Genomic DNA, 14,062 nt, shown 5'->3' on the forward strand with positions numbered 1-14,062 from the left:
ACTTGTTGGGCCGAAGGGCCTGTTTCCACACTGTAAGTAATCTAATCTAATCTAATCAAACTGCCAGAGGAAGTGGTGGAAGCTGGTACAATTATAACATTTAAAAGGCATCTGGTTTGGAATATGAATTGGAAGTGTTTAAAGGGATAATGGGTCAATTTTGTCAAATGGGTCTAGATTAATGAAGAATATCTAGTCAACATGGACAAGTAGGACAAAAGAGTCCGTTTCCATGCTGTGCATCTCTATGACTACATTATTTGTACAAAGTATTTTCTATGCAGTTGATCTCTACAAAGAAAGTTTCTTCAATTTGTCTTTAACTGTTCTGTGTATTAGATTATTTAGAAGTGTATCTATTTATACAGTCATATGTTAAATTGTTAACATGCTGTACTTTATTGAAAAAGATTTGTTTTGTAATAAGTCAATAGTTCAGTTGTTTAAAGAAAACTAACTAGCAGAATTATATTCTGAAATAGATTTGCATATATGATTGGTTATATTGATAACTGGGTAAAATATTTTTTGACATGTTGGAACTGGTCAGTGGCAGGACGTCGGCAATGCAGTGCACTACTCCCATCTTGGCCGTAACAATATTCACATATGTTGGTGTGCCTGAAAAATGTTTCCCTCGGATCAATAGACTATAGACTATCAATTCAAAAACGGAACTACAGCTAATGTATTGACTCAATGATCCTTGAACTACAAACCTGGACAAGGAATAGTCTTACAGACAGGTTGACCAAACATATTATGGTGAGTGTATAATCTGATAGGTATGAAAGACATCAACAAGGACGTGTGAACAATTTGAGTTGAGAAGTCTGCAGACCTTACAAATTTTTCTGAAAGATATTAATCATCGTGAAAATCTGGACAAGGCAGTGAAAAGCTGGGACTGAGTTGGAAATTATGCTTAAAAGGGACACACCTTCCAGAATTTGATGCTGCAGCCAAGGGTCCATTCAGCCGCTGAAGATGCTGGGGAGGAAGAAACATTTACAGAGAGACTGTATTTAGAATGCACCCATATACAAGATCATTCGGAGATATATTGTTACATGGCTGTTTTACTATTTTAGGAACCTGTCGTGGACTAATTTGAAGTTACTTCATTACTTTGCATTGTGGATAAATACATTGGAGTTTCTGTTGTTGTGACCAGACTCGAGGCTAGTTTTCTTTTTCTTTACTCACTTGTGGGATGTAGGCATTACTGGCTGGCCAGCATTTATTGCCTGTTGCTAGTTGCCCTCGAGAAGGTAGTCGTTGGCTGCCTTCTTGAATATACTGTAGAGTGACACGCAATACCCTGAGGGAGGGAATTCTGATCCAGTGACAGTAAAAGAACGGCAATAGATTTCTAAGTCAGGATGGTGAGTGGCTGCGAGGGGAACTTGCTGGTGGTGGTGTTTCCAGGTGTCTTCTGTCCTTGTCCTTCGAGATGGAAGTGGTCATTGATTTGAGAAGGTGCTATCTAAGGATTTCTGGTGAATTTCTGCAGTGCATTTTGTAGCTAGCACCAGTGTGTACTACGGAGTGTCAGTGGTGGAGGGAGTGGATGTTTACAGATATGGTGCCAATGAAGTGGGCTGCTTTGTCCTAGATGGTGTCAAACTTCTTGAGTATTGTTAGAGCTACAGTCATCCAGGCAAGTTGAGAGTATTCCATCACTCTCCTTACTTGTGCCTAGTCATTGACAGACTGACTTTGGGGAGTCAGGAGGTGAGTTACTCGCTGCAGTATTTTTGGCCTCTGACCTGCTCTTGTAACCATTGTGTTTATGTGGTGAGTCTAGTTGAGTTTCTGGTCAATAGTAACCCCAAGGATGTTGATAGTGGGGGATTTAGTGATGGCAACACCATTGAATGTTAAGCGGCAGTGATTAGATCATCTCTTATTGGTGATGGTCATTGCCTGGCTTTTGTGTGGCACAACTGCTACTTGTCACTTGTCAGCCCAAGGCTGGATATTGTCCAGATCTTGTTGCATTTGAACATGGACTGCTTCAGTATCTGAGGAGTTTCAGATGGTGCTGAATGTTGTGCTATCATCAGCAAACATCCCCACTTCTGACCTTATGAGGGGCAGGATGGGCCATTGATGAAGCAGTTAGTAATGACTGGGCTTAGGACAGTACCCTGAGGAAGTCCTGCACAAATGTCCTGTTGCTGAGATGACTGAGCTCCAACAACTACAACCATCTATGTGCCAGGTATGACTCCAACCAATGGACAGTTTGCCCCCAATACCAATTGATTCTAGTTTAACTAGGGCTCTTTGGATGCTACTCATGATGGAATGCAGTCTTGATATCAAGGGCTGTCACTTTCACATCATCTCTGGAATTCAATTCTGTTGGTTGTAATGAGGTCAGGTGCTGAGTGGTCCTGGCAGAATCTAGACTGGGAGTCACTGAGTAGGTTATTGCTGAGCAGGTGCTGCTTGATAGCACTGTTGATGACACCTTCCATCACTTTACTGCTGACAGAGTAGGCCAATGGGGCAATAACTGGCTTGAGTGAGATTTGTTCTGCTTTATATGTACAGGACAGACCTGGGCAATTTTCCACATTGTCAGGTAGATGCCAGTGTTGTAACCATACTGGAACAGCCTGGCTAGGGGAACTTAAAATCACTTCAAACACAAATCATCAGTAGTATTGCTGGAATGTTATCAGGGCCCCTAAGCTTTGTGGTATCCAGTGCCTCCAACCATTTCTTGATATAAAGTCATACATCATGTAGTTTGAATCAAACAGGCTGAAGGCTGGTATCTGTCATGCTGGGAGAAAGTGAGGTCTGCAGATGCTGGAGATCAGAGCTGAAAATGTGTTGCTGGAACAGCGCAGCAGGTCAGACAGCATCCAGGGAACAGGAGAATCGACGTTTCAGGCATAAGCCCTTCTTCAGGAATCACGTCGATTCTCCTGTTCCCTGGATGCTGTCTGACCTGCTGCGCTGTTCCAGCAACACATTTTCAGCTCTGTCATTCTGGGAACCACTGGAGGAGCCAAGATAGATCATCCACTCGGCACTTTGGTTGAAGATTGCTGCTAATGAACGGGGTTCATTCTCTTCAGCTGAAGTTTTGGCAATGTCTGCAGCAACATGAAGATCTCTTGATCCTTGGGAGTTAAGTGAGACAGACAATTGGTTCTTAAAAGTTGAGATGGACTCCAGTTCTCAAGAGTTGGGACAATCTCCTGGGTATGGTGGCGGCTGAAGTATCAGCCGTGATAAGGCCACTTTGGCAGAGGAGATATTCTGGATCCAGTCAGCAGTGGCAGGAGCTTCCTTCTTGGTGTTGTGGCCTCAAGAACAGCTTTTGGCAGAGGTAGCACTCTGGGTCCAGTCAGCAGCAGGGATTGCTTCCGCGTGTTTCCTCCTTGGTGTTGTGGCCTCAACGACAGCTTTGGCAGCTGCGAGTGTGGCAGCATCCTGTAGCCACTTAGGAAATCAAGGAGGCAAGAATGGAACAAAAAATAACATTTGTTCTAACTTTGTACAATTTATTTCTTTTCATAATTTAAGCAATTAAAATGACTAACGTATACAGATTTTACTGTATTTTTAATAAATATATGCAACAGTAAATTGCTATTATTATTGTGCTGTGCTCTTCCATCATTGAGGTTACCCAAAGTGTTACTGTTTCAGATTGCAGACCCCAAAGTGTTTAGCCCCTGGATGATGAGAGATTAACTTCCTTATTCACCCACCTCCTCAACTGCAGCAGTTTATCCCTCCCTTTGTGAATATTTATCACCTGGGTCAAATGGACTCACTGGTTGGCACTAGTAACCAGTAACATTGAGTTTGGCAAATTGAACCACTGATTTTTGAGAATCCAGCTGTTGCTGGCTGATTGAAATTATTTTGTCCTGATTCAATTTTAAACTGGTTTGCAGCAGTCAAGGTGAGGTGATGCATGGGTGCCTAATAGCTGTTCTCAAGCTGTTACTTCCTTAGCATACAATACATAGGCCAGTCCATAGCAGTCTAATAATACACAGACCAGAGCTGAAGTTCTCTTTTAATCCCATTTTTTGTGCAGTTCTGGAATGGGAAACCATAAAGTTTGAAACAGATGGCTTTCTTCTGTGGAGGTGGTAGTCAACTCTCATCATCACAACTCACTTTGTCTTTAAAGGGTTCAGAAAAGATTTACGAGGCTGTGGCCAGGGTTGGAGAGTTTGAGCTATAAGGAGAGGCTGAATAGGCTGGGGCAATTTTCCATGCAGGGTTGGCGGCTGAGGGGTGACCTTATAGAGGTTTATAAAATCATGAGGAGCATGGATAGGGTGAATAGTCAAGGTCTTTTCCTCAGAATAGGGGAGTCCAAAATTAGAGGGCTTAAGTTCAAGGTGAGAGGGGAAATGTTTAGAAGGGACCTCAGAGGCAACATTTTCACGAACAGGGTACTGCAGTTATGGAATGAACTGCCAGAGGAAGTGGTGGAAGCTGGTACAATTACAACATTTAAAAGGCATCTAGATGGGTATACAAATAGGAAGTGTTTAGACTGATATGGATCAAATGTCAGTAAATGAGACTACATTTATATTGGATATCTGGTTGGCATGGACACGTTGGATCAAAGGGTCTGATTCCGTGCTATGACTCTATAACATCTTTAGGTGTTGCATTTTATCGCTCCCACAGAAACTTTGCTAGCCAACCAGTCAATTTACACCTGAAAGTAAGGGCTAAACGCCCATATTATTTGAATGGTTGGGTAATCATCATAATACCATTTGTACTTTAATAAATGTATACTATTTTTCTTGTGTATTGTGTATAAAGTGCTTTCTTTCCTTTACAAAAGATATCTTTCCTTGTTTCCACATCATATGATCACTTCTACTTTTACTCACAATTATTGAACTAATAATCATTGTAGTTAATAAAATTGTTATTTTAACTCATTATCTGGTGTTGTCATTAATTCCTGTGATGCCCAGAGTAAGATTCCAAACATAAAAGGGACTGTCCCCTGATAAAATGCTCATCCTTACTTTCTATATTGTTCACTATATTTCTGCATTCTTTGCAGTTTCAAAATATAATTAATGAAAATTAAAAATAAAAATATCAAGGAACTTAAATAATAGTGAAATTATAATTTGCATGGATAAATATGGACAGAATCACAGGAAGCAATGGTCAATATACCAGTAAATCCACCAGTTTACATACAAGAAATATGGAGTTTGACTTACTATCATGATAACACGTAGATTATGTGGCAGGACAGCCTATTATAAATAATACACCCAGAGTCATCATGAACGGTGCCAGTCTGCCAAAACAATCAGTTAATACTGCAACCAGAGTTGCATAATGCAACCAATTAAACTTTGTTTTTATGATGTCTTAAAGAGACAGATCAGATTAAGAAAATCTCTGCTGTACATTATTTCAGAATATTGCTGTAATTGTAAAACAGTATAAGACAGTTCACATATTGACTCACAGCTGATGTAGCACTAATATCATGAAATTATACTTCACATGTATTCCCTGTGTATCATACTTTCATCGTCACACCCAGATGATTAGTAACTAGTTTCTCGGTTAAAATTCACTCATTTAAGCAACACCTGTTCACATATCTGATTACAGCTGTGATTTATTTGCTGACAATAAAAAAGCAAAATACAAAATACTTATCAATAATTCACCTCTTTTTGTGATTAGCTATTGTTCAGTTGCTGAATTCTTACTTCCAAATCAAATGATCGTGGGTTCAAGACTGACTCCAGAGATTTGAGCACAAAAATCAAGGCTGACACTCCAGTGCTGTACTGAGAGAATCTTTTTACGTGGATGTATGTTACACATCACTAGGGTAGTGTGCTGGAAAGTAAGCCCTGCTATTCCTAGAGTTATCACAAAATTTAAAGATTTTTAGAAGTATGCAAAATCCTGCAATTTACTTGTCTTTCAGACACAGTTTGACAGCAAGCACAAATAAATAATTCTAGCTAGAGATAAACAATTATAGACCATGAATATGTAACATGACTAGTTTAAATTCGAACCCCATTGTAAATTCCTCCCTACATATAGGCACACACAAAAAGGGTGTGATGGTCAGAGGGAAGGACTGGGAAGGCAGTTCAATGGCATTTTGTTCATAGGGTGTACTGAGATGGTCTTTATGGATCGTTAAAACAAGCTGCTCCTTTATTCCCCTTTTCCAGATACTTTCACTCACTGTAGTGGCTGGTCCATTAAGCCAGAGACTTTGAGTGAAAAAGAATCACAGCTTATGGTAACTATAGCAGAAAAAATAAACTGGCCTTATAGAGTCATACAGTTCGGAAACAGACACTTCGGACCAACCAGCCCATGCCAATCACAAACCTAAACTAAACTAGTCACACTTGCCTGCTCCTGGCCCACAATCACCCAAACCTTTCCTATTCATGTACTTATTCAAATGTCTCTTAAACATTGTAATTGCACCCTCATCCACCACTTCCTCTGGAAGTTCATTCCACACATGAACCACTCTCTGTGTAAAAATGTTGCCCGTCATACCTTTTTTAAATATTTGTCCTGTCATCTTAAAAATATGCACCTTAGTCTTGAAATCCCCCACCCTAGGGAAAATGCATCTGCCATTCACCTTATTTATATCCCTCATGATTTTGTCAACCTCTATAAGGTCACCTCTCAACCTCCTCACTCCAGTGAAAAAAAATCCCAGCCTCTCTGGCCTCTCCTTATAATTCAAACCTTCCATTCCTAGCAACATCTTGGCAAATCCTCTCTAGCATAGCAATATCCTTTCCAGAACAGGGTGACTAGAATTGGACACAGTACTTTAAAAGAGGGCTCATCAACATCCTATGCAACCTCAGCACACTGTCCCATCTCCAAGCAATCTACTGTCTAAGTATTCCACATTTCCAAACAATATTAAGTCCTGAAGTAGTTTTATTTTTCAGCATTCAGCATAAAATTTTAATCTGTAAAACTTTAAAAAAAATCTTAAATTCTCTAGGCCCTCTTGACCAATGTTGTTATTTATGGCCTTTGAGGCCTACCTTCAATACTTAGTATATGACTGCTAACACATTCACTTCAGGATTAAAAGTAATTGTCAAAGAGGGGGAGGATGAGAAAACTGAGTTCAAAAACATCACGTCAGATCTTGCAAATGTTGTGCAAATGGAAATTCAAATTAATGGTATGCAATTGTAGCTTCAATTGACAATTCATTTCTTGTGAACCTTTTAAAAAAACAATCCTCTCAATAACTATACTGGCTTACAGTTTGCGATCAGTAGCACAGTAATAGAGTTGCCATTGACCCCTAAGAAAGCTGCTGAATGATTTCTGTGCTTCTGATTTCCCCCTTTCTTACAAAAGATTAAACCTGATGGCAATTCAATGGGATCTCCAAGAGGGTAGTAACCATGATGTCAGTAGGCAGATAAGTAGCCAGTTACATTGAATATTTCACAGACAGAAAACCAGGAAGTTTAAAGCCCTCAATCCGGATAGCAATTGGATTGGGATACAAGTTAAAACAAAGATATACTTTTATAAAGACCACAATATGTTAATATTTTTATCATCCATGGAAATGATTAGCATTTTACAGGAATAAATTACATTTTCTGGGCTAGTGAGTGGTCAGCAGTTATGATAAAGTTACTATGCTGTTACAAAATCAAGTAGCACCTTATTTGACTGGATTGCTGGATCACTGACAGTAATTTCTACACTTGCTGTTATTCTGTAAATATGCAGTTGCTGAACTCAATGTCAGCTTCAGTGCATTAATGGTGTCCTTGATGACAGTTTTGCCATCATAAGCATTGCCTTCTCCTCCCCATCATCACAGATACTAGTCTTCAGCCAATTCAATTCACTCCACTGATATCAAGAGATGGTTCGAAGCATTGGATACCGCAAATACTATGGGCCCTGATAACATTCCGGCAACAGTACTGAAGACGTTCTCCAGAACTTGGTGCACCCCTAGCCAAGCTCTTCCCGCACAATTACAACACTGGCATATATCCACATGGAAAATTGCCCAGGCATGTCCTGCACACAAAAAGCAAGACAAATCCAATCCGACCAATTATTATCTTGATCGTCAGTAAAATGATGGAAGGTGTCATCAACAGTGCTATCAAGCAGCACCTGCTCAGCATTAACCTGCTCAGTGACAGCTAGTTTGGGTTCCACCATGGTCATTCAGTTCCTGATCTCATTACAGCCTTGGTTCACAGACAAAAGAGCTAAATATTCCAGAGGTGGGGTGACATCCTGGCCACATTTAACGGATTACGGCATCAAGGAGCTCCAGAAAAATTTCTCTCAATGGAAATCAGGAGGAAAACTCTACTGGTTAAAGTTACACCTTAAGATCATAAGTCATAGGAACAGAAGTAGGTCATTCAGCCCCTCAGTCTTCTCCATCATTCAACAAAATTTTGTCTAATCTGATAATCCTTAACTCAGTTTCCTGCCTTATTCCCAAATCCTTTGATCCCCTTCCTGCTTATTTCAGCTTTGAATATACTTAATGACCCAGCCTCAACAGCCATCAAAGAATTCCACCCATTCACTACTCTGAAAGAAGAAATTCTTGAGCATCCCTGTCTTCAAAGTCAAGATAGGTTATCTGGGCCACTGCTGTAAGTGGCAAAGTGAGGAAGTCAATTGTGAGGATCAGAGACAGCATGTTGGGATGCCAAGAAATTACAATTGCCGAAGAGGAAACACAATATATAGAAGGTTGGGTGGGGGGGTATACGGTAGATTATTAAAGAGAAAGGGGTAATGTGGGAAGGGGATTATTGACTGTCAACAACACCCTGGTTTTGATTGGGGCCTGGGGTCAACTACCTGTGACATGGTGACCTACAGTAGGAATAGCATAAGGAGGAGTGTTACATAGATGGAATGGGTTGGAACATGCACCCGTGTGTGTGTGCGTGCACGCATGTGTCATACAGTCCCTACAGTGTGGAAACTGGCCATTAGACTCAGCAAGTCCAATCCGATCCTTCAAGGAATATCCCACCCAGATCCATTCCTATTACTTTACATTTCCCCTGACTAATGCACCTAGCCTATACACCCCTTTTGGGCAATTTAGTATGGCCAACTCACCTAATTTGCACATCTTTGGACTGTGGGAGGAAACCCACGCAGACACGGGGAGAATGTGCAAACTCCACACAGTCGCCCGAGGCCGTGTGTATGTAAACCAACTGTCGGAAGCAGCTGCTGTTTCCTTCCATCATTTTGTAACCAGTACGTGCACAATGGAGCTGAAAATCACTGCCTCCAAAGCTGGAGAGGGCAGGAGAAACGTTTCTTTCTTTGAGGAGGACGGCTTCGCTTTCTATCGATATTAGGCACTTCAAAGGGCAACAGCATTATACAGCTGAGAGTGCGCACTACATGGAATGGAAAACTCAAGTATGAATGTCTTAATTCTGGCCTCAAGCAGAGAGAGAGTATGGCACATACTCTGACCGAGCAGAAAAGATCATTCACCTACTTCGTTACACTACTCTGTGTTTTCGAACCATGGAGACTGCAATAACCTGGTGCAACCATGGACCAGGTCTGGTGTTGTGGCCATCTCTGTTGGTCCTATGGAAAGAGGACATCCAACTTCAGCACCACTCCTATCTACGATCACTTCTGGATTCCCTATTTACAAAGCAAGGCACCAATCTTCCTTTGTCTGTTATATCCAGGGCAAATAATACAAACCATGCAGTCCAACTTCAGACTAACAGTGCTTGATTATATGCACAACAGCTTTTAATTGTGAATCCTAGAATATCTCGGCAATGGTGAGTACTTCTGTCAGTGGAGAGTTGAAGTATATGGTAAGCAAGAGCCATAGGGCATCATGACGAGGTGAATTTAGGAAGATAGCTTGAGAAATCGTGTGAAATCTCATGGGATTTATGTTAATTGCCCTTAATGGAATTACACTGGGATTCCTTTCATCCCTTTCCCCCATACAAATAAACATTGTCAAACTGGGATTGAGACCTTAATACTGACAAGTCGTCTGGTGCCAGTTCTGTTTCCATTTTCTGGGAGGCTGTAGAAATACAAACTATCAAGTTCAACAAGTTCAGATCATAACATCTGCCCCCATTCCCCCACCTCCCAAGAATGATGATGAAGGGCTTATGCTTGAAACATCGACTCTCCTGCTCCTCAGATGCTGCCTGACCTGCTGTGCTTTTCCAGTGCCACCCTTTTCGATATCTGCTACTGCACGTCGACCATCAGAACTCAAGAAATAGGAGCAGAAATAGATTATGTTCATCCTGATCCCCTATTCAATATGATTGCGGCTGATCTTGGGCTCCAACTCCATTTTCGTTCTTGCTCCACATATCCCTTGTTTCGCCAAATGACAAAGTCTATCTATCCTAGCCTTAAGTGAATTCACAAAAGAGCATCCACAGCTCTCAAAGGTAGAAAACTCCTAAGATTCACAATCTGTCGAATCTAGTAACTTTATATTTAAAATGTTAGTCTTAACCCCACAATTTTGTCTCTTAAAGTGCACGAAATTCTATGTATGACACTGTTGCCTTGAGGATCCTTTTAGATTAAGTTATTGACTAATCCTGTCTTATTGCACATTACCAGGTCTAGAATTACTGCTTAGTTCTTAAACATACCATTCTAATGATGTGGAGGTGCTGGTGTTGGACTAGGGTGTACAAAGTTAAAAAAACACACAACACCTTGTTATAGTCCAACAGGTTTATTTGCAAGTACAAGCTTTTGGAGTGCTGCTCCTTCATCAAGTAGGTAGTCACCTGACGAAAGAGCAGTGCTCTAAAAGCTCGTACTTCCAAATAAACCTGTTAGACTCTAATTTGGTGTTGTATGATTTTTAACTTTTTACTGTTCTATGACATTGTCCTTTAAACAAACATTCCACGTACTTATTTTCTAGTTACCCTGTCAATTTAGCCATTTTATACATGAACATCACTCACTGTTACTTAAACACGCCATTTATTTATTCATGTATGCTCTTCCCTAGTGATGCTACTGACTTGTAAATTATTCCAAAATAACAAACTCTTACCTTTCTTAGTTCTACCTAAGCCGATTTTACATCTTGCTCTTTCGAGCTCAGGACACCCTTCATTAACAGAGCCACCCCACCGCCTTTTTGCTTTCTGACTTTTGGAAATATTCGGGTTCCGGTTTCGGTGACCGTCCAAACATCTTTCTGTAAGAGCTATCAAGTTAACAAAAGTACACTGCTAGCTCAGCGCTGGAAGTCCACCCATTTGAAATGAATGAAGTCTGTCCCCGGTGCGTCAAGCAGGTCGAGCCACCCGCAAATGGGTGTGGATCCGCCGACGCCATGCCTTGCAGTTTTCCCTCGCTCCGAGCGGGGCGGCGAAGACAAACCCGAATGGCAGAGGGACTCGGGCTCGAACTCCGCTTAGGAGGGATGGGGAAGGCGTCGTTTGCGATGGGCGGTGCGTAGAGATGGAATTACATTTTGCAGCTTTCCTCCGGGGAGGGAGGGAGGAGGCGGGGTGTACCGGATGGCGTACTCCGGGAGCCATGTTGGTTTCCGTTGGGCTGAAAGTTGAGGGACAAGTTTGAACTGGGGCGCGAGCGAGACAGACAGCGGCTGCGCCCCAGTCCCCCACCTACCACCAATAACCCGCCCCCTCCCCCCCGCGCGCGCGGGACCGCACTGCCCTGGAAGAGGACCCGCCTGCTCTCATTCGACCGTCCGCAATGCGCCGCAGCTGAGAGGCGACACACAGGCCGGAGAGGGAGCGACCGACCGTGAGAGTCCAGAATGATTTCCAACCAGCAGAGCAGCAACCGGCCCCGGGCCAACAATGTCGGCTCAATGCTGCTGACCCCGCAGGAGAACGAAGCGCTCTTCAGTTGCCTCGGGAGGAAATGCCTGGTGAGTAAAGCCCGCACTCCGAGAGAGGTGGGCCCCTTGTCACCCTCCCTCTGGGCTACCTGCCCGTAGATCAACGCCGAATAGGGAAGCGGGATCGCCCACCGGTTTCCTACCCACCCCCCGACACGTCCTGGGGCTTGATACGGAAGGGAGCCCGGGGCCTGCCATCAGGCCTGGCCCGTGTTCCCGTTTCCCTGGAATCGGTGCGAAAAGCCCTGCCTTGATTCATCAGCTCAGTTTCATAATTACTCTACGCAAGGAGGAGCACCTCTGAGGGTGGGAGTGGGACACACTCAACACTATTTTGCCCAATTTTCTAAGCAACTTTAACTGGAAGTATTTAACACGGACGCCCCGCACGATTTGTGTTTTTACTGAAATCCTCATAAAGCCATTGAATAATTTTGAGCACTCCTTTTGGAGCTCTTGATGTTTTGACAGAAGGATTCTTCTAGTTGTTCACTGAATGTCAAGGGAGTGTGTTTGTTGACTATCACGAAAAAAAAATAAATTTTATTAACTATAAACCAATCACTACATATTATATAGGTAAAGTTTTAACATTCCAAGGAAGTTGGCATTAAAGTGTGTTCTACAGAGTTTTAGTTTACATTTCGCCTGGGTTGTGTTTGTGTCAACAGGAAAGCAGTCTTATAGGTTGCTTCTTAAGTTCTTGGAAGCAAAAAGGGAGTATTTCCACATCTTGCAGTTTGTGTTTTGTATGTTTTCATGAATGTATTGTTTAAACAGTTTGTTTGTTTAAAATGCAAGATGTCATTATAAAGTATAGGGTTTAAAATATGTACAACTTGAAGCTTTTTGTACTCTGGCAGTTTGCAAAATTATCAAATGACTATATGGTGCTTCATTAATTGTCTGGCACAGTGTTGTAAAACATGTGACCTATGTCTATAAATATTATTTCTGCATCCATACATAGTAAGCGTGTAGTCTGACATGGATTTTGGAGAGTCCTACATGGATGACAATATTCAAATTTGCTTATGATCTGGAGATGAACTTGAACCGAATCTCTCTCTTCCCCCTCGTACTGTACATACCCACGGAATGTATCTTGTCTTCTCTTTATTTAGTCCTCTAGTTCACCAATCCTACAAGACACTCATGTTTCAGCTCACGCTCTGTATTTCATTTCCATTCTTCCAATCACCTCTTTGACTGCTCATTGACCACAACCTCCTGTACCCTCTCATATTTTGACCATTTCCTGGAAAGCGTTAGAATTTTGTTCATTACCTACCTGGAATATACTTTGTTTGTGTGACATTGGTGAAGGTTCAAGGGGGTTCTGCTTAGCTGTGTTCATCTGCCTGGATAGTTCCTTGGTTTGTCAATGTCTTTACCTCCTTGCTTCCTCGTAATTCTTAACCTACTCCAGCAGTTAAGATGTGGAAATGCTGATGTTGGATGGTGGACAAAGTCAGAAGTCACACAAAATCAGGTTATAGTCCAACAGGTGATCACAAGCTTTTGGTGTGCTGCTCCTTCATCCCTCACTGCTGCATGATTGCTTTGTATGTTTCTATCTCCCTTGTAGACTTGAGTACATTCTGGCTTTCTAGAATATGAAAGAAGAAAACTATCATGAGTAAGAAGAAATAGGAGTCAGTTATATAGCTCTGGAACTTGCTGCATTTAGTTGGAATGTAGATGATTCTTGATCACATCCACTTTCCCACTTAATCCCTATACCCTTGGAAAAAAGAGTGAAACGCTCCACTGACAAGGTAGCAGTAAAATTGAATAAAGTAAATGGTGGAAGAGACTTTTCATTCCTGCCAGCATTGTAAAGTTTGAGAATGGGGCAAAAATGGCATGCCTATTAAAGGTAAAGAGGTAAAGGGAAGTAATTGAGGAATAAAAGAATAGCCATTGGTGAACTCAAGATAAGGAGTTTGGTATTAGAGAACCTGAAGATTGCTAAGATAAGATATTTTCAATTCATGGCTGGAGAGTGTTCTGTTCAGTGGAAGGCAATTCAGTAGTTTATATGCTAGGATGCATCTCATTAAACAAAAACATGAAATGTTACTAATGTATAGCAAGTTCATCAGCATTTGAAGAATAAAACAGTTTAATATTTAA

The 14,062-nt window shown here is 41.6% G+C and overlaps 1 protein-coding gene across 2 annotated transcripts in view; it reads left to right on the top strand.

The window, feature by feature from the left end:
- Positions 1-11,569: 11,569 nt before the first annotated feature.
- Positions 11,570-14,062, top strand: part of wasla (WASP like actin nucleation promoting factor a) — a 75,110-nt gene continuing 72,617 nt past the window's right edge. The window contains exon 1 of one of the 2 annotated variants that reach the window (XM_043709143.1): positions 11,570-11,956. In XM_043709143.1, coding sequence (XP_043565078.1) covers positions 11,843-11,956 — 114 coding nt within the window. In that variant the 5' untranslated portion in view covers positions 11,570-11,842. The remainder of the gene's footprint in view (positions 11,957-14,062) is intronic. The other variant, XM_043709144.1, reaches the window with a different exon arrangement.

Source organism: Chiloscyllium plagiosum, chromosome 19 (genome assembly GCF_004010195.1).
Source record: "Chiloscyllium plagiosum isolate BGI_BamShark_2017 chromosome 19, ASM401019v2, whole genome shotgun sequence".
In the NCBI taxonomy this organism is placed as follows: Eukaryota; Metazoa; Chordata; class Chondrichthyes; order Orectolobiformes; family Hemiscylliidae; genus Chiloscyllium; species Chiloscyllium plagiosum.